Here is a 21,872-nt window from a genome sequence, read left to right as displayed (position 1 = left end):
AAGTAGTTAATCTCTCATCAGATTCTATACTGATAGTAATGCAGATTTTTGAAAGGTGTAAGGAATTCTTCCAGTATTTTACTTAAAAATTCTTTGTTCTTGAGAGTTCTTTATATGATCTATATATTTTTTTAAAGATATGAAATGCATCTATTGAAATAATTCCAACAATTCATCATATAGTTTTCAAAAGGTTTTAGGAGTAAAACTCCAAGGAAATTCGCTTGAACATTTTGAATGTGTCATGGAGTCTTTTGGTATATTCACTGTAAAATCACTGATAGTGTTCAGACATAGGAAACATTGTGATTGCCTGAGACATTTCAGTGTAACTACAGATTTCTCATTGCATGGCATAATTTCAATCAGATGTAAAAAGCAAAAAAATCAGAACAGCAGCCAAAACAAGGAATGACGTGGCAAAACTGACATTCGGAAATTTTCTTTAAAATTCTTGCACAGCATCAGAGGGCAGTATTGCATAGCCCAGAAACTCAAAGCCCTTCAATGAGGGGGGGGGGGGGGGGGGGAAAAAAGAAAACCAAACCAAACCACGAAACCCTACGCAAGAAAGCTAGGCTTGAATAACAGTTGTTTTCTTAAAGAAAAGAACACACGGGAAATAAGGGATCAGCAGGATTGGTATGGGTATAATACTGTATACAAAGTAAGTATTTCAAGTTCACACACAAAATCCCGTTCTTAGGAAGACACGCTGGGGAAGGTCCCCACAGGTTCCCTGGCCGAAAGACTTGGCCCTCTCTGTAATCTAATAGTGAAGGAATTAGCAGGTGTCAGTTGGAGCACTGTACAGGTCACTCTGCCGAAGTGCTGTACGGTGAACAATGCTCCCAGCACGGTAAAACACTCAGCAGAGCAGCTTTCTTTCAGCCTGTAGTACATGGCTTGATTGCTGCTCTTTGCTCTAGAAATGGGTGAGTTGTGTTTGCTTAATTGCTTGGATATACTCACACTCTGACGTCCTGTGTGACCATGAGCATTATAGGACTGGACCAAGACACCAGTTACACTAAGTCTGGAAATGCGGTGGGGAGGAAAGCATTAACAAAGACTATGTTCACAGCTCACCCTTCTGCTCCTGCAGTCACCTGCTTCTCTCCTGCCAATTCAGGAGCATCGTCCTCTTCTGAAGACCCAGCGCTGGAGGATTCCTCATCGCTGTCTGCAAGACAATACGCCCTTGGCCTGAAACTGAAACAATGCAATTTCCAGGTCAAATGTAATATTCTTAAATAGCTATTCATCGTGTACAGCTTTGGCTGACATCACATGTATTTCTGTTGGGGACTCTGAAATGTCCCCTCCCCTCTTTTATAAAATCTGTCTAAAAGAACAAAACCAAAACCACTCTGAAGCCAGTCTGCCAGAACTAGCTTCAAAACAGAAAATTTGTTTTCTGCAGTGGAATGTAATCCCGCATAAAAAAGGATGGCAGGGGAACGGCTATCCTACACATTCAAATCAAATGTGGAGATTATCTGAAATACATTTGAAAGCATCTCTGTCGCTGCTCATGGCTTTCCATGAAAGTTGAGCAGTATGCAGGCTGGACAGGTTTTTTTTGTTTGTTTTTAAAACTCTGACAAAGACATGCTTTTAAATTGAAAGGTGAGAACACGCGATTCTGTCTTGTACTAAAAGCAAACATAGGACTCCAACTTAAAATGACATCGTCTACCAATTGAATCCCAGAATCCCTCGGAGATGTTAACCGAGGTGCTAACATCTATACCTTATCTTCAGAGCACTTTTAACCCAAGTCAATAAATTCCACGTTGTTTACTCACACACACATGCAATCTTTGCAGCGTAGACGTATCTCCAGCAACGGTAACAGGAGCAAAGCAAAAGAGAATCAGATCTTTGTCACCTGCCTCCAAAAGGAAATGCACAACGCTCACACTGGCAGAGCAAAGTTGTCTCAAACTAGCGATTCATCTTGCTGTAGCTACAGCGTGTGTCATCACTCACCAATTTTGTGTAGAAAAAAGGCAATTGTATTAACAGAAGTAGTCTAACATAACCCTGGGAAGTAATATTTCTTAGATGTTTTGCAGAGATACTTTTGTCCCATACAAATTTAGGCTATAATCTCCCTTTAGTATCTTTGCTGGAAAAATTCCTTTCCCTACTACATTTGTAGGGACCTTCGGGCTCATGAATTTTTAAGCTTCTCTGACACAGTGAATGATATTTACAGGATTTAAGGTTTTGTTGTATTTTTTCTGAAGGGAGTCCAAGATGGAATAAGGCAAAGAATGTCATGGGGAGAAGAGAGGAAAAAAGTAAAGTAATAAAATCAAACAACTGCTGCTCTTAGGGTACAAAATATCACACAATAGTAATGAATTCCTAGACTTCAACTATGGAAGAATTTATGTACACAATCACAGAAAAAATTTCAAATCTTTTAAACGGATTAAAATTAGGGAAGGATACAGTGAACACACTTCCGTATTAACAGATCTCTACCAAATGCAAGAGCTTGAAATAGTTACACAACACAAGCTTCAAAAGCACATGGTTTTAGCCCTAGGGACTATACCCAGGACTATAATATTCTACAGCTTGTTCAGAATAGTGTTTATAGCTGCGTTTTCCTTCTTTTTTTTTGTGAGTGTGTTCTTGGAAATTTATTTGAAGCATTCAGTAACCTCACACAGGGCATGGACTGAGGCTACTGTCTGCTATTTTGTACATAGAACAAAGTGTTAGCTGATGCATGGAGTCCTAACGCAAAAGGACAGTTCAAGTTCAGCTCACAACACTCCTTAACTGCCTATTTAAGAACTGGAGCAATAATCCCACGACCTCTCTACATTTGCTACCCAGGCTACGGAATCAGAATCGTAAACCTCCTCTTCTTACCCACAGATGCATTTTTGTACCTGCAGGAGAGTGAAACAGCACGGCAAACTGAACCACCTCCCCAAGGGCGTGGGGGGGGGGGTGGTTCATGTCACTGGCCCAAATAGCAACGCTGGAGCTGTTTCTCAGAGAGAAGTTCACATTTTTAGGTCAGATTCAAACTACGCATTTTCTACCTGGGCGTGACCTCACTTCGCTTTCCCGTGCAGGTCATACCGCCCAGTTCAAAGCATGCCCAGTGTATTTTCAAGGCTCTCAAAGGTGTCACCTTCTTATAAGAAGGTGTTTTATTTGCCTAGGTAATGGGGCCCTCTGAAGTGCCTCCAGAAGCACCGACTGCCTAAGACCACAAGATTTCCTCGCATTAAACAAAGCAACAATAAATAAGCTTGAGTGAGATTTCAGGGGATCTCTGCATACAATGGACCATTGATATGACACAAAGACTGGCAGAAAAACACTTTGGAGCTACAGTATTGTTCCTGAGCAGACTGCACAATATTTAATGAATTGCCATTTGTCGGTTTGTTTTTACATGGTACAACACAGCAAAAAGGACTGATGGGGTAAGAAACTGCGGTAACTTTGGGTTAGCCTGCCTGCATTTGCCTAATCTCCGGTATGGTAGAACCTGCTACTGTATTAATTTTATAAAATTGGCAATTAATGGTTTTCCACCCTTTTTGAGAGATGCATTTTCCTGAGAGCGCATGCAAGACAGCATTATCAAACTGTCTAACAGCACACTTCTATTTCAAACAGTAACGCAGCAGCAACGATAGAATGGACTGCAACATTGAACCATTCGTCTCGCTTTACACTGACAGTATCCAAGGACAGTTAGAACTCAGTGCCGATTCCCCCACCCTCCTCTTTCTGGATGAGTAGATGCCTTTCTTACATGAGTTTGTGGTTACTGCATCTCAAGAGGCGGTTTGTTCTAGGCTCCTGAGGGATAGAAATGAGCCTAAGCAACCAACATGCATCACTTACAGACAATATGATTGTGGATGCAAGCGCAGGCAGAATAGTTTGATTTGTCACAGCAATTGTCAACTGACAATTAAAAAAGCCAGTAAAATTAACTAACGCAATGGAAAGCACAGATAAGAATGAAACTGTTCTATACTTCTCAGAGTCTTTAATTTGTTTGTTTAGAATATCCATTGTATTTAAGGGAAAAAAAAAAAAACAACCAAGAAAACAAAAAAACCTCATTCAAACTAGAATACATTAGACTGCTCTTTATGTAAAGCTGGCATGGTACCTGGCCCTGAGCATTTGAAACATCACAGCCATGTGCAGGGAGCAATACAGTTAATGGTTATACCTTCAAGTAATCGGTTGCTTAGCTACAGACATTTACATTTGCGTTGCTGGCGGCCTATTGCTCAGCTAGAATCAAGCTGATTTTTAAATATGAAATCAATGCGTTCACTAATTATTTCTGAGGCTGTTCTTGGACTGGATAGATATAAAAATACACAAAGAAAATCCTGAAGGGATGGGGAAGAAAAGCAAGAATTCGATTTGTATAGACATTTCCTTCTCTATTCCCCATTTTTTGGGTGGACAAGATTAAAAGGATTTTTCAAAAATCACACCTACCAATTATACTGATGTAAATTCAGAAATACTTATTTCAAGCAGTGACAATGAGAATCTAGGTCGATTTTAAATCCTCCCAATTTCTACCAGTGTATGAGATCATTCAGCCATTAGTTTTTTCACGCTTGTTTTCTTGTCATGACTGCACTGTAATATAGTGCTGCTGTAAGTGTCACTTCAAGATATCTCAGAAGAAATGGTTGGAGCTACGACATGAGTATACAAAGCATCTGGTATCTTAATTCTGAAAGACCACAACATTTTATTCATATCTAAACAAATGGCCAGATTTAGAGAATATTTTCTTGATTTGTTGGCAGTGGTTGTACACTACATCAGAGACCTCCTACTGTTCAGGGACTGCAGATTTCTTAAGCACAAAGAGAATCAACACTCCACAGCTGACAGGATGGATATTTGACAGCTGTCACTCACCAGGCTAATACAAATGGGCAGATTGATGAAATTCAAACAACACCATAAAAACGAGAGGGAAAGCACAAATACAAGTTAGGTAAGTTACAGTATGTGTGTTTTCTAATTAGTTCATCTATAAGGCATTTCACTTAGACATAGCAGGTAAATAAAAGTGGGATATGAGGAAAACTGGAGACTAAAGTAGAGGTGTGATTATTCCCATGATGCAATAAAGGTATTGAAAAAGTCATAACAATTACAGCCTATTTACCTTCCACAGTTGTTTATTATTACATGGTTTACAACTGTAGCTGTACCACGCTGTAGTAGCATGTCACAGGTATCTATCTCCATATCCGCACGTGTGTATCTCCAATATTCAAGATTTACTGGCTCAGACCCCAAATCGAGCATAAGACAAAACTAAATTTTAGTCACAGAACATTGTAAAATCCTACTAAAATATATATAAAAAATGATTGTACTACAAAAGCCTTTTATTAAAACAATTATCGATGGTGTAATCAAACATTAAAGTTGCACAGAAAAGCCAAGTTCTACACTCACATGTATGCAACCCCCCCCAACTCCTTTCAATCTGTTGCAAAGCCAGAGCTGCGTATACGCAAGGAAAATTTCACTTTTTCACCATGAAAGCTCTCACTTGATTCTACTGTTGTAATACCTTACCCCTCTTTGCCGATCTCTCCAACTTTGAGAGCTTCACCAAGCGGTTCTTTACCAAGTTTGGTCAAGTTCATCTTGGTCTCTAGGGTCATCAGAAAAGATCCATTGTAGGACATTTCCAAATCAATCCAAAGTCCTAAAATTAACAAGAACAACAAAAATATGTCAATTGAAGAACAGTCACAATCACTTTATTTTAATGTCAAGCCAAAACTCGTTTAAAAAAAGTCTATACATCACACTTTTTCCAAAGACAAAAACTACTTTTTTGTCAACCGATGATGTCAATAATTAAAAGCTTATCAAAGCAAGTTTTCTGTTCACATTAAGCTTACAGAACAAAGTTCAATGTTCAGATATGAATCAAAGCCATCCTGAAAGACAGATCAGGGAGTACAGCTAACGATCTAAAAAAAGGAGTGTGATTTACGCACACCTAAACTGCTTAAGAGATCTGAATCAAGATAAAGAAAATAGAATACAATCAGGGATTCACTTCAAAACTATTTACAGTACTGCTCCAAGCCAAACAGTAATGGGGACACTCCTCTATATTACTTACGCTGTCCAAATGAAGCAAAACTTGAAATCCCAGAGCAATATTGCTTGTCACACATCACAACCTGCAGTCTCTTTTGCTTTCGACAATGGTGTATCGAAAAAGTATGAAAAGGTTCACTCAGTAACTCAGCTATAGGCATTCTTCTTATGACTCACAGCAAACAGGGTCATTACTTAGAACAATTCTAGATGTGTAGTATTAAGTTAAATCCTATTGTCTGGGCAGACTATTCGCTTATCGCAATCACCAAAAGACTTGTCTTGGGAATAATTGCAAGATTAGGTCCTGCCTCTTAAGTGACACCCTGCAGTCCCACCGATTAAAAAAAGATGTAGGGTATTTGTGATCCAGAGATTAGAAATCAGATGCCACTAAGCATAGATTATGCATCTTCCTTTTCCAGACACTGCAGCTGCACACAATATGCCCTACCAGTATCTGGCACATCAACCACTACTGCATTCTACTTTTATTTACTTATTTGGAAGCAATTAATGGTAACTACTCTTTGGATTTGATTGATCTAGAAGAGAGACATTTTTTTCAGTTAAAGAACAACTGTTTTCTTTTCTGCAAAAACATAACAGAAGAATGGAATTGTCCCCAATTCCAGCCATTTATATTAACAGAATTACACACAGCTCCCAAAGACCAGGTCATCGATACACTATGAGATTACATGTTGGAAGCAGTACTGACGGCAAGCTGCTTCTTTACTAACCCAAATTATTCTTTTCCATCATGCAGTTTTTCTAATGCTGTTCTAAAACAAAACACAAGAACTCAAACGCGAGATTATACAGATTTTTCCCCTTTACAGTAACGAAGTAGCAGTAAGATCATCAGAAACAAGAAAACAGCTAAACAGACCTTTTGGATAATCAATGAGTCAGCATGCTTTAAATGTCAATGTTGTTTTAACAGTAGATCAAATTAAGCAAAGGATGCCATTACTGAGAGGGAAAATTCCTTCTGGCCAGAAAACGTTCATACGCATTTTCCAGAGGGGAAAAAGGGAGGTAGGGGAGGGAGAGGGGGTGAAGAATTGGGCAGATGGTATGATTTATTCAGTTATCTGGTTCCCTAGCCTTGACAGAAGTACAGTAAATACTACAGCATATGCTGTCACCCAAATAGGACTGTATTAACAGAAAGAAGATTTTTTCCCCTAACATTGTCTATTAACAGATTTAGTTACTTAGAGGAGCCATATAATAAAAAAAAAAATTTTCCTCATAATCAAGCTCTGGTAAGAAAGTATGGATGAAACAAAGCACATCACAATTAGTAACTGCAGTTTAAAGCCTCACAAAAGACTACCTGAAATGACTGATTGAATCAAACACTTAAAAAACCCCAACTTCTTAAAAGTGTTTGTTCCGGATACTGGCCTGAAGTTTTAGGATTTTTTTTTTTCCCCATGTGTGGTTTATTTATAGGTAAACTTACCAACAAATACATTTATCCTTATGAAAACAAGCATTTCCAATTATCATCCCCTTATTTATTTATGTCCTTTTAAGTACAATAGCAAAACTATTTCAGTAATTATTCACTATAAGCTCTTAATAACTCAGATACTAAGAGTTCACATGTCATTCGACAATATGAAAGAAGTTACAAGGATTACAAACTCTACCATAAATGTTTGCTTGTTACAGTTTAACTGAACAAGAAACTGAAGGAGTTAATTGTTCTCACTGCTGTTGTCGGCAATTAATTGAAGCCAAGTGTTCAGCACTCTCCTAAATCCCATCTCATGACTTAGACCTACAGTCTTTGGTTACAACTGAAGTTGTGAGAACAGACTAAGGAATTCAAAAGATGTTTAAATCTAGGCAAAGGGAAACACTCTGACAAGAACCCCAAAGCGTAAGTTCGTTTAAAAAGAAACCACAAAACCACTTGGCAAACATCATACATGTAATGATTTTAAAGAGTTTTCACTTTGTTTTCTGTAACTCAAAATAAAATTTCTACCAATGGTGAAGCCACTTTGCCACTGGGAACACCGGAGGATGTCATAAGTACTGTGGAGAACCCACGCAGGAAGCATACGACAAGAAGCAGCAATATGTTTTAGTTCCCCAAATACTGATTGCACATGAGCTTGTTCCATCTATTCAATTTTTATTTCTCTTAATAGACAGATTTTGTTCCTCATGACAACAAAACAATGTGCTCTTTTCAAACATGCTTTGTTTATAAAGTGGAAAACATTCTTTCAAGAAGTTGAGAGCAAAGTACCCAGTGTTTTATAGATAAGGCTTTTCCCCAAAGAGTTGCAAGTCTCAAGTGAGATAAGGGCAAACAATAGCATTTGGATGCAACAGGCAGCATTAGTTAACGTTATGTATGTCCAAGAGAATTTTAATAATTCCCCAAAGCCTGTTTTGTTCACACTTTTAAGAGGGAAAGGTTAGAGCTTACTAACCTTCTCATGCTTTTAGTCAGTGATTTCAGTGGCACAACATTTTTAATATTAGTGATAAAGTTTATTTCCTCCTAAATTTCATGCAGCTGGTATTCTTGCAAAGGTCTGATGATAACTGTTCATCTGAGTTAGAGAAAAGCACTGTAGTAAGAGTGGCAGAAAAATGAGTCTTGCATGAGAACTACAGTTAAATAAGCCTTAAAAAGACCAGGTCCAAACTATATAATATGAGCAAAGATGAAGCCTAAATTGCTTCTAAGCAGAAAGTGGCTCATTACCTAATACTGTGCACAGCTGAATTCTATCACAAATTTTCCATCCTGGGGAACCACTGTTGCTTGACCTTTAAGAACAGTGAGCAGAACTAAGATCTTGAAGAGACAAGCCACCCCAGTGAACAGAAACACTGAGTTCAGCACTGCAATCTCCTCCAACCAGCACTGCAAGAAACGACACGGTACTATATACCTGCTCTGTGTTCAATACCCTCATGCTCCAAGAAGACACTACATCAAGAAACACGATAGTCTGTTCCTCGCTCAGAAACACTGTGCACAGGAGAGCTAGTGAAGATTGATCCCGCTATGATTTTCAGCTAGTTATCTGTTCAAACTTTGCTCTATCCATGTTTGTTGTTATTGTTCTAAAGATGCTACTGAGACTTGCTGAAGTTTGGCTCATTGCTGGCCTGTAATTTAGAGCCTCTCCAGAGGCTCTTAACACTCTTAACAAGTATTGTAAATTCATTAAATCCCTACCATCTCGCTACCAGTTTATTGGTTTTAGCACCATCTAGAAATGATTTTGATATCTTAATCTAAGAGTTGAAAGAGCAGTTTAAAACAAAAATAAGTTGTTTGCCATGCAATCCATAGTTGCACCACAACAGGTCCTCCAAGGAAATATTTCCCTTTAGACCAATTAGAAACTTCTCCACCTTGAGTTAAATAATCCTCTTTCACTTCTCCAGCCTAGTGGAACGATATGGTAACTAAAGGAGTGAATGGAGTGAGAGGAGACAAGTTAAGAAACCCTTAATAAACTCACAAACAATTTAAAATTAAGAACTACTCTGATTACATGTCTTGGAAGAAAGATGGCATCTACCTCTCCTCAGCATGTAGAACAAATACTTTTGAAGCTAAAACACATTAACCCAAGTTTGTCTTTTTGTGAAACTACTTAAGTGACAAAAGTATCTCAAATATACTCCTGTGACCATATGCAAATCAGAAAGAACAGAAAAGAAAAAAACCAGTTCCAATTCACAAAGCAGCAGTATGAAAGTCATTTAGCTTAAAAAATCCGTATTTAATATTAAGGACATAAAATGATGCTGTATTTTGAAGTTTCAAAGCAACACTGTATTCTTGTTTTCTGAGTTATTACAATTGTATTTTCTGAATCACTGTTTTCAAAACAGGGCAACTTCTCTTGAAGAGAGCCAAATCTGTTTTCTGCTATGGTACGGAATCAGATCTGTCCTGTGGAGATATGCATTGCTCTCTGTAGTCCGTGACAGAGCATCAGATACAGGTCTGCGTCTCTGTTGCATGCAAATTTTAGTTTAGTTCAGTAGTTATTTCCAATGGAAAGACATGATCATATTTCCATATCTACAGAATTTTGTTTATACCAAGCCTGATGCTACTACTATTGGAGATAGAGACCACTCAGTTTTTCCTTGGAGTAAGTTCTTCTTAAGTGTACCTTCCTCTGATCAAAACACCCACAAGATAAACAGATCAAAATTCTGTTCTCCACAGGTACAAAGGCATTAACCTGGCAAAACCAGAAGAGAAAGCATGTGTTTTACCTCTGTGATCAACAGAAGGCTTGAAGGCTTGAAGGATCTTCGGCACTGCTATCCCCATGTCAAGCTCAGTTAGAGTTAGCTCATTCATGAAGTACGGCAGCTAAAAGAACAGAATGTAAAAATCAAATCCATGTTATGGAACTAAACATCATTGTTTCCTGGGAGAAGAAAGGTCATTAAACTTAAGGAATGGATTGACCTAAAAAGCCGCAAGTGAAAGAACATAAATACAATTACACAAATTTCTTCCAATTCTAGGATTTCGCAGTTATCAGTTTCAAAATAAAATTTTAGGGAGAGATTCGGCATCTGAACTTGGAATGTTTTTAAAACTATGCTGAAGTTCAGATGCTGACCTTAAACCCCCAGCATGCTTTTTAGTCAAAGCATGTAAAAAGCTCAAGAATGAAGTGTAAATCCTATTTTACTGGCAATAAAAATCAAAGACTTCTTTACATTTTAAATTCAGTCACTTATTTTATAGTTGCAGTTATATCAGCATCTCAGCTACTTTTATCTTTGGCAAATTCTTTCATAGCACATTAGCTTTTAAACCTGTATCATAATTTTAGTATAATAGAGGCACAAAATCACAATGATTTGGGAACCTATTTACTCTAAGTATCTCTAATTGACGGGAATTCTCTCTCCTGTGAACAGATAGTGCTTTAACCTAACAAAAATACATCCATCCCCCATTCCCAGTCTTTCCACTTAAACTTTTTCCAATGAGATGTTTGGGTACCCTGCTGTCACAATTGTGGAAACAGCCAGGGCAGAATTAGGTTACTGCCTATTTCCCAGAGCACAAGCAACACTATCTCACAGCTGGTGCTGGCAGCTAAATTTCAGAGCTTTTGTCAGCAAGACTGCATCTTCCTTTGCCTTTAGGAACAGGCAAACTCCTCCCCAAACATCAGGAGCTAAACAGCCCTGTGATTAACTGCTGCTGTTCACAAGTTACAGAATGCAAAGGGAAGACCCAGAAGTCATTCAAAAGCATCACTCCTCCCTTCACCCTTTGAGCTTATGCAGTCGATGCACAATTATATCCCACCACCCCAGACAGCTTTCCCTGACTGTTACTCCCGCTGACCTCTCCTGTAAACAGTGTATGTCTGAAGTTAACAGGAGCACACTAGAATTGTGGTTCCCTGATCTTCTACATCTTAAAGGCAATTTACTGTTTCCCAAAGCAGACTTCATAACTTATAAGCAGTTCTATTTATCCCTGGAGTAAATACAATAATACTTCTACTTTTTACGTAAGAACTTCACAGACACAAGTAGTTAATCCAGCTGTAGTTCATTTGAAACCGAAGCAACAAAGTTAGCATGTCGAGATCCTACTGTGAAATGGATAGGAAAGCTGAACTGGAACTCTCATCACATTTATTTACTTGTCTTTTACATACAAGTGTGAAATAAGTGTTTCTTCTACTGTTTTAAAACTCAAAGACTATGTGTTTGTTTTCCTCTACAAGGAATGTGTAGTACAAGTCTCCAGATTAGTTACCTTTATTTTGCTAAGTTTCATTTGGATCTTCTTTGACACTAGATCAGACCAATACTTTTCTCCTAAAAAGTCCCAAAATATTCTTCCAAGCAAAGCATTCACCCAGGCCTCCTGTTCTTCCTCTTCAGCTTCCACATGGGCATCCGGTAACTGAAAACACAGAGCAGGTTATTCAGCTCCATAAATTCTACAAACTAAGGTCAGAAAAGGCCTCGTTTACACTGAGAATTCCAGCGTTATAGCCCGGGTTAGCCAAGAACACCAAATGCTCAGGACAGACAGCAGCTTTACCACAACAGCTGGCCTGCCATGAGCTTGCTTGTCATCATCCTGACATGCAACAGAGGGAATGAGACCACATAGATACAGATTCACTGCTGGCAATGAAATGAGAAAGTTGAATGTAACTTAACCTCCGGCAGAAAAAGCAGATAAGCCCAGAGTGGGCAGACTTAGGAATGTGTCTGTAGTAGAGACACTCTTTCTTCCCCATAGGATCTAGAAGAACAGCTACCCTACTCTTCTTTTGTTTTATCAAAAAATAGGAAAGCAAGACTCAATCTTACATCCTTAAATCCAGTTCAGAAACATCACATATAGACGATAAACAAATGCAGTACAGGGAAACAAATTCTTCCTTCCAGTGTTTGTATATAGGATTCAGGAAACCATATTGTTCCTTCTGCTGCATTAAAGGTTTTGTTTACAGTCCAAGGGGATTATGTCTTGGTCTCAAAACACTTGGAGATATATGTTCAGATGTTGCATCACTGACTATAGACATGAAAGCAAAGGCAGCTGAAATAATTTTGGGTGTGTACATGCTATCATGTATTTCATTAAACCCAGGAGGTTTCCATGAAAGAAAGACAACATACTTAACATCTCCCAACTGCCTGCAATGGAAGCAGAATTTGCCTTTCAGTATTAGAGGCAGAAATCCTGACGCCAGCAGAAAAGCAGTGCTTTCTAAGAGGAGTCAGGTAGACGCTACAGTTCTGAACATCGTTTCTTGGCAATGACTGCTCCCGATGGCTGCAGCCTCACGCAGGCAGAATTGCTGGTTCGTAGCTTCTGCTGTGACGCAAGTTTCCTGCCAGCACTGCTGATCTATTTATAGAATGATTTCTGACACATGCCAGATTCAGCAGCGAATTCATCACTGCTTCAGGGGTTGTTGCGGGCTAGAATATCTTTTTTCCCGGGAGAACACAAGATGTATTTATTCGTAAGCTATACCATTGCCTGCTACTCCTTTCTGGACATTGTATGGAAGTCTGGCAACAAAGATCATGACATGAATTACATCTTTTAAATGAATGGTGTTTGTACTTAACATTAAGGATCCATTTATTAAGAGTGTTGTACTTAATATTAAGGTTCTATTTATTAAGAGTGATTCAAATGCAGTCCAAAAGGCCAAAGGATTAGTCGGAGCTATGGACATTGTTCACTATTACGCTGCTATGTACTACACCGTACTAACACATCAGCCATTTAGTATTGCTTTAAAAGACATTTAAAAAATGGAAACGACATGATCTATCCATCCATGCCTTCTGTCTTTTTGAGCAAGACTGTCCAAATCAAGCTGTAGTCTATACAAGAGCCAATTCCATTTCTGTCCCCCAGTCAACCCAAGCAGCAGGTATACCGCAGTAAAAACTGTCCCACTGTCGTCAAAGCCCCAGCCAGAGGACCATCAGATACATACTAAAGGCAAATTCCTAACCCTGTTCATGGCAACAGGGCCAGGACATCGTTCTTGAGAAGAACTGAAGAGGTTAAGCACTTTCTGAAACACGCAACAGAAAAACAGTTCTCGGGTCCAGGAGAAAAAGCACTGCACTCCAGAGTGCGTGAGCAAAGCCAAATGTGGGGCTGAAAACAGATTTTATAGTGTAATATCTGCACTGAAAAACTGCTATGAACAGCATCAAACTTATACTTGTGTTACATGACAATTCTGTCCCAATCAGGTGTGCTCAGATGCACTCGGGAATGGTAAAAGGCCTCTAGCTCCCCACAATCAGTAGAAAATTAAGATCAGTTTTACTACCAAGTACTAAAAATTCCACTTAAATTGTTTCAACAAGCCAGGAGCTCAAAAATATGCTTTTAGTTCAATCTACTTTAGAATACACACAGAAAAATCTAACTTTTTACTACTGTTGCAAAGTGAGGTTTGTGGAATTTTGTTTGATTTTTTTGTTTGTTTGTTTTAATCTTAATCTTAAGATTCTTTTGGGACCAACAGTTTTTAGGACACATCTGTGCATTCCTAATGAAGAAAATCTACAGCCATATTGCCTTCAGCTGTACAATCTTTTAGGTACAAGACACTGCAAAAGCCAGAAAAACCACAAGACGTTCTTGGGAGATAAGAAATCAAACTAAAACAATGAAAAACTTCTATGTTACATTAAGAAGAAACTGTGGTCAACAGGGAACTGGCAAGCATGAAAACCCACACTGACTTCATAAAAAGTTTAGGTCCAACTTGTAGTTAAAGAAATTAATTTTTCTTTCTACATAACTGATTTTTAAAGTAGTAGTTAACAAGATAAAATATATCACCATTTCTGATGCATCTTTGGGGGGAAAAGTATTACCTTTTTCACAGCTGTAGGACTGCTATCTGCACTGAGGACTGGACTACCTGAAGGGCTTTTCTTTTCATGGGGAACACACTTTGCCATATAAATATTGTAGTCCAGAAGCATCTTCTGTCGCACATTGCCAGCCAGATCCTTGTGCTTCGGCTGGGATGCAATTTCTTCTGCACTTCCCTTGCTGCTGCTTCGACTATGTGTGAGAACTCCAGATTGACTATCAGTTCTACTCTGTGTTGGCAAGATCCCTAAATTAAAAGGAATAATACCTGTTTAAGAGAAGAGGAACCTGACAGTCAAATAGCAGAGTGTATGATCAAACACTTAAAGGAACAAAATTAGCTTGCAGATATAATTTATTCTGAAAAAAAGACCATTGAGAGTAGTGCTTTCTCATTTTGAAGGGTAAGAGTAAATTCCACTACTGTGTGCTTAGGTGGTCCTAAACCCAAATTAGTCAATATTTGGTATGATTCAGCACTCAGCAGGATGTGGGACTGGAAAACTCAGCTGATCAATAGCATATTTAAATATGGACACTCACATATGTGTAACATATGGCAGAATTCCTAACAGCCCTGCTGGGGAATGCCTAAAAATAAAAGTCAGGTGATTAAAATGTACCTATAACTAAACATTTTTTTTTAACATTTAATTATAGGCTGTTACAATTAAAAGGACTGCCAAAAAGCACGTAACTACTAGAATTTTAATTAGCCATTAATTTTGCATTTGCATTTCAAGAAGTTATGTGCCAGAAATAATGATGTTAACCAATTTTTAAAAAGCTTCTCAGAGAATAGATAAAGACAGAAAAGCATGAGCCATTCAGATTTAAAATTGTATCAGAGGATGGTTTTAAATTAATATTTCAAACATTTGATCAATACTGTAGACTAACATGTTTGTTGGTTCAGATATATATATTAGCACAGGACTTTTAATTTAAACACAAAAATGTGTTTGCTTGTGACATTAACCCATGAGAAAGCCCTTTAGTCTTTACAGGAGACTGGAGTGGAAGGAAGGATGGAGGAGGGAGAACGGGTAATGCGAGGACCGAGTCTAATACTGCAAATATTGACATCAGTTCCAACAGTACAGAGAGAAAAAAAAGGATTGAACAATTCATCCTAACAAAAATTACAGGAGTTGTTACAGTCACTGAAAAACAGTGTATTCACATAAAACAGTCTAAAAATAGTAAGAACAGTAGGGCATATAGCCAAGTATATAGGCAAGAGAGGAAAAGGCAGGGTGGGAAGGTGGGAATAATAGGCCAAGATAAGGAGCAGAAGAGTGTCTTTAGTATTATTTGTCTGTAAAGATCATTATGGCTCCACAGTTGCTATAACTACCACTAGGAAAACATAACTTTGGTTTGTTTCTTTTAACAGACGCTTTTACTAGAATACAAAATTTGAATACCTGACTTGCTCCCACATAAACTGGATGGCTTCTTTGCTTCAGACTTCAGCTTGGATGCGAGGAGGAACCTTCTGAACCATTCCTCCTTCTCCCTACCTGTCCTTCCAAAGAGATAAAGCATTTGATCCTTTTGGCTAGCGTACTTTGCTCCATCCTGAGGTTTCTTAGATTCTTCATTATTCAAGTCCACTTTTTCAGCAGATAACTTTTCCTCTGTATTCTCTTTATCAGTCTGGGCCTTAGCCATAAAGTCATCCTGTCTAGCAAGTTCAATGCAAATAGGGTACTTCTTATTCCAAATCCGTTTTCGTGCCAGACTTTTAGGAACCAGGGAAATCTGAAGGATAAATGAAAGGGTTAAATTCACTTATTTTTCAGCTGTATCTTCTATGTTTCCGTCTTTCACATAAAGAACATAGGAACACGAGAGACACAGATCCTACACTGGATCTGCTGGGTTTAACTGACGCTTGACTTACAGCTGGTTGATGCCCAATTCACTGCTGTCACTAGGTCTTTGGTGAGCCATAGCCTTGGAATTAAAACAAGGACCATTCATGCAGCTTAGACTTCTACAATCATGTGAAGAAACTCAGTTTTCATTTAAAAGATCTTATTCTCATAGTTAGGCAGAAAAAAAACAGAAAACCCAAGAACCTTATTTATGTGACCATGGGGTAGGTAATGAGAATCTAAACTGAGTTTTAAAACTCAACTTTTCAGGCCCACCTCATGAAATGGAGTGTTTGAAGTTGGCAATAGTCACACCAAATATGTAAGAATCAAGGAATAAAAAGTGCTTTTATGCCTTTATTTATAAATTATATTCTAAATTCAGTATCTTCAGAGAGAATTGAGACAATGCAAGTGATGAGAAGAGTAATAAGAGTTAAAAATTCTAATCTAGGGGGTGAACTTACCCATGTTCTCCAAAAACTGTGGGTAAATACCTTGGAGAATAGCCATAATTTGCTTATTATATTCAGGGCACTCAGCACTTTTGCAACCAAATGGGGGTGGGAGGAGGGGGAAGTACTGAAAATTTTTCTGAGATACCATGGAGAACAATTGTCAGTCAAGTGCTCTCGTAGCATGTGACAGCTTTGCTTGTCTTCATTATGGGAAAACAAACCTGCAATAGGCAGGAATTTAAGTTTTTGGGTTTTTTTTCACCATCTTCCTTTAATGGAAAGCAGAGCTGACAGCAAGTTCCTTTCCCATATTGATTCAGGGAAACGAAGGGAGCTTTTCCTCACTGTCGCCTTGGTCCCTCACTCCCTCTAACTCCCACAGCCATCGAAGCATAGTTTCCTCCTACATCTGTACTGCCAAGGCCCTCTATTGATGCAGCACATAAAAAAAATCCATTCTTTTAATAATGGGGTATTGATGTATTACTTAATACAATGCCAATGGAATCAACTTCACATGGCAACTCTTCACAGATTTGAGGGAGGCAAATAACATGGAGGAAAATTGTCCCAGCGTTATTCTTGATACACTCTTCCAACTGCAAAAATCCCAATCTCCTTTCCTAGACAGTGGGTACCAACAGCAAGTCATGTCTGTTCCAGCCACCTCTCGCTCTCCTTCTTTTACATCCACACACGATGTACGTTCCGCCTTCAAGTGAAATGCAAGTGTTGTCTGAACTGCCTTGAGATAGAGACAACCACCAAAGATTATGCATTTTGGTGTAAGCTTCGGAACAGTCATGCAGTAATCTAACGTATGGGGAACAATTCTCTAAACTCCCATGTGTTAACTTCTGCTTTGAACTGACAGTGGAAAATCATGCTTTTCCTTTACTGTGTAAATATGTAATTTTTTTCTAAGTCCTGCTCAATCTTCCTCCCCAGCACAATCTTTTGCAAGTTAGTCACGACAACAGTTTTGTTTACATAATGACAGCACATGAAACTAGAAGCGTGGAAAAAAGGCCAAAATTAAAAAAAAAACCACACAACACGTTTTGAAGTACTCTCTCTTAAAATCAGATATAAGTAAGGCACACTCACCTTGCTCTCTGTAAGTTCATAAATTTTCTGGCTGACATACGTGACTTCAGGCTTTGGCTCATTGTACACAGCCCTCCTAGAAATATTTTTATTGGGTTTTGAAAGTCTTAAGGTGCTTCCTTCCAGTCGCACATAAACAGAGTGAGTCAATGTAGCATGGTATGTTTCTGGATCATAATTATAAATTTCATTCATCCATCCCTAGAGAAGAAAACACTTGTTAACAGGCTTTTAAGCTGCTGGAAAACCAAGTACAGCACGTACAACATCAAAGTTTTAAATCATTATCCAAGCTTTTGCCAAAGTTATGTCACTTACTGTACAAATACAACAAAGCAGTAAATGCCCTAAATGAGGTAGCACCAAACCGACGGAGCATGGGATGAGGACTGTATCCCAAGCACACACTTTGTTTCTCTGAGTAAATCATTTTGTATGATTGTGCAATGCTCTCCCACCTCATCTTCATGAAACGCTGCGAGATCTACAGACGCAGGCTTGCTGGGAAGAGCCACCAGGCAGCCAGGAAGGGCATGCTGCAGAGCAGCCCCTGCGCTCACAGCGAGCACGGACATTTTAATGAGCAACAGTCAAGGCAGAGCAAACAGTCTCTCTGCTTATAGACAGCACTGACGTTTTAATCACCAACAATTAAGGACTGCGTGGAAGACCACAATGGAGTTTGTTTTAACACACCGTCCCCATTTAACGTGTTGTGTAACTGCCCAGTTACAACACAGGAGTCCTGCAGGTGGGGATTAAATTCCACTCGTTTCTGGGCAGTGAAAGAAACAGAAAACAAACCAACCAGCCCTGCTGTAACAAGCCCATAAGCGCTGACTCGAACCATGGGGGTGATGTTACTCCTCTCCTCTAACATCTGCTTACAGAAAATGAAAGATGATAAATGGGGCAGAAGACAAGCCAGAATACTCATTCAAGGAGGACAAGTTTTCCTTCTCTCAACCTGCCCTACAACATACTTTGATAATTACTTCTACCTGCACATCAAAACCTTAATTCGGCATAGTCAATATCCATTGACTAGAATGCAATAGAAAGCAAAGGAGAGAGACTTGAACAGACACATCCTAGAGCATAAAGTAAAATGGCATCTTTATAAATACCTAGGTAAGTATAGTAGGGGGGAGAGCATCTGCTGCTGGGAAGTGGGGAGAGCTGAACAAGCATCCCTAGTATTCTTCAAAACAAAGAAGTTTTAACTATCTTATGCAAAACATCCCAGAAATTACTGCAACGTTTTAACTTATTAAAGAAGTTTCCACCCACGCATAGAAACGTAAAATTTATTTTAATCTCATTTACTTCAGCGCCACATAATTTCTCAAATTAGACAGCATACGCTTTCTTAGGTGCTATAGTAACAGTGGTATCTATGTTTTGCTTACTCCAACATCTAGCTCCATTTTCACTACAAACCCTGAAAAACCTAGATAAATTAGCATTTCTTTTATGTTCAGGAAAGATTAAGTCATTCATCTTTGCTCAGCTCCAAAGCAGACCACCTCTTTTATTAACAGAAATACCGATACCAACACATGCTCTCTGAAGAAGCTTTATGTTTGGGTTTTTTGCTTACACTGGGTTATATACAACGACCATACAGGAAATACAATGCATGAGGAAGAGTTTTCTATAAACCATCAAGGTTCTGCACAGCAGAGTTGATGTATATTTGAGCACATCCCATTTCCTTCCTAGAAATTATTAAGCCAAGACATCTTTGAGCAGACAGCAATTAATTTTCAGCCAGGAACTCCAACTGGACTTACTGAAGCACAAGGACATCACGTGAGTTGCCTAAAGCCACTGGAATATCCATATGGCCCACACATCTCTGGAGAGACTCCCACCTCCCCCCTCGGAACAGATCTTTGAGCTATTTTTAACTCAGACACCAACGTCTGGAGCCTGCAGCCAGGCAAATGTACAGACAAAAATTTGCTGCCTCAAAAGTTTATTGCCTTCTCCTGCAAGGCGGTTCAGCCGAAGAGTGCAAAAGCTGGCAAAAAGAGAAAGGGATACTTGGAAAGTGGATCTTTATATGAAGCTTAGCCACATGAGCCCTTTTATAACTGTAATAAGCTATGATAGTTATTTTCAGTAGGGTTGGAAACCTCCGGGTATGTTGGTTTGTACCATCATGGTTGTACCATGTATATGGTACACCTGAGGTTTCCTTAACATCCGGCTCGAGATGGAACTGGCTGGAGTTAGTTCTGACACCAGCACTTGAGCTGAGCAGAGGACATGCAGGAATGAAAACAAGGCATGATTTACACATCATTCTCTTGACTGCCATGTACCATAGTGCGAAGTAAAAATCCATGAGCATAGCTTCAAAGATGAAAAGCTAAGAGTTGAGATGATGTGAACACCTTGGGACACACATCAGATGCGCAAACTTTGCTATACCTTCTCAACAGCTATACGACTGTTATCCAACACCCTTACAGTCATGTTTAATTTTATCCCTCCAGCACATACTGAGATGCCACATCTGTGATAAAAAGGCACGAGGCCCAGCCTACGTTAAGTGACTTAACCAAGTCCCGTGAACCTCCGGTAGCCCAGGGGTCTGGATCCATCCAGTACGTCATCCACTAGACCAGCACCTTTCCTATCCCGTTTCTTCCGTAACAGTGCCAGTACCAGCCTTTCTGCCAGAAGATTTCCTTACCCTACACAACTAAACAGCAGAGGAGGGGCCCTTCTGAAGATCACCACCTTCTTCCCAGCAGCAGCAAGCCACACTGAATTTAAAGGGCAAAAATAAACAAAACAGAATCTTCCTCAGTTTGTATAGTCCCGCTTCCCTTTCAGCATTCGGGAGCCTTGGGAAGTCCCACTTGCTTTTCTGATCCCTACCATGCGCCCAGGCTTTCCACTTCAAACAAATGGATTAGCTGTATAATCTGCCAAACACCCCGTTCCCAAACCCCGTGCCGCCGCCTCCCCTGCTCGCCGTGCGTAACAAACCCAGCCGAAGCGCAGCGCCGCTTCTCGTAGCGCAGCCATCAGGTTATTAGTGACTGAAGAACCCGACCAAGACTTCTAACGATTTCCAGCTGCCTAAGGTACTGAACATTCAAAATCTAGAACTGACAGAAGATAAACACATTTCCTGCCTAAAACAGCAGCCTACATAACAATTTCTATACAAGGAAGAGATTGCCTGCTTCATGTATTTGACACATAGCCCAAAAAACGAAAGATACACATATTTTGAATTTTAAATTAAAATACGTGGGGTTTTATTTTCAGACAGTACCTAGCCAACAGTCAGGATGAAAGAGATACCCTACCACATTACTACAAACCCTCCTCGGACACAAATTTTTAGTTTCCTAATATCTAAAGATGCACTGTTTCCTTTTTGCACTCAACTTTCAAGTTATTTTGTAACACAGAGAAACATTGCATGGCTGAGAGTCAAATGTTAATACTTCGCCAAATGATGATTCTTCACTCTATTACTGAAAATGTGTGCCAGCTGCAGGAATTTTTTTCCCTCACATACCTAACAGTGTTAAAGGGGGAAACCACACCATCTGCCTTCTCACTTTAGCAACTTTCATTTTTATACATTGTTTCATCTAGCATAAAAATCGTTTCTGAGAAGGTTATCCAAGAACCCCCAAAATTCATTCCAAAGTTCCTGCATTTTAAGAACAATTTTAACAGAAATACCTCTGCCCCTCTTCTTTGCAAAAAGAAACTGGAACAAAAGATTCACAGCCTACGGAAACCATTTTGCAATGCATCTAAACAGAGAAGTTATGTTACCATAACGTGCTAGCAACAGATGAATTTTCCCAAACTACTGAAACAACAATGGATTTCCTTGTGTCGGAGAGGAGTGAC

General features: G+C 39.1%; 1 protein-coding gene across 16 annotated transcripts in view; it reads right to left on the bottom strand.

Moving 5' to 3' along the window:
• The window catches only part of TEX2 (testis expressed 2), a 57,064-nt gene that overhangs the window by 4,381 nt on the left and 30,811 nt on the right, over nucleotides 1-21,872 (bottom strand). For 11 of the 16 annotated variants that reach the window (XM_075169533.1, XM_075169532.1, XM_075169535.1 and 8 more), the window contains 7 exons: nucleotides 17,988-18,188; nucleotides 15,970-16,306; nucleotides 14,542-14,789; nucleotides 11,930-12,079; nucleotides 10,414-10,513; nucleotides 5,605-5,737; nucleotides 1,090-1,212 (listed from right to left, as the gene is read on the bottom strand). In XM_075169533.1, the coding sequence (XP_075025634.1) occupies nucleotides 1,090-1,212; nucleotides 5,605-5,737; nucleotides 10,414-10,513; nucleotides 11,930-12,079; nucleotides 14,542-14,789; nucleotides 15,970-16,306; nucleotides 17,988-18,188 (1,292 nt within the window). Of the gene's footprint in view, nucleotides 1-1,089; nucleotides 1,213-5,604; nucleotides 5,738-6,163; nucleotides 6,240-6,321; nucleotides 6,348-8,628; nucleotides 8,721-8,780; nucleotides 9,038-9,585; nucleotides 10,144-10,413; nucleotides 10,514-11,929; nucleotides 12,080-14,541; nucleotides 14,790-15,969; nucleotides 16,307-17,987; nucleotides 18,189-21,872 lie in introns of those variants that run through there. The other 5 variants (XM_075169538.1, XM_075169540.1, XM_075169537.1 and 2 more) reach the window with 5 other exon arrangements.

This window comes from Calonectris borealis, chromosome 20 (assembly GCF_964195595.1).
Source record: "Calonectris borealis chromosome 20, bCalBor7.hap1.2, whole genome shotgun sequence".
NCBI classification, from domain to species: domain Eukaryota; kingdom Metazoa; phylum Chordata; class Aves; order Procellariiformes; family Procellariidae; genus Calonectris; species Calonectris borealis.
The sequence above is the reverse complement of the archived record's forward strand: the minus strand, read 5'-3'. Positions and strand labels throughout refer to the sequence as shown.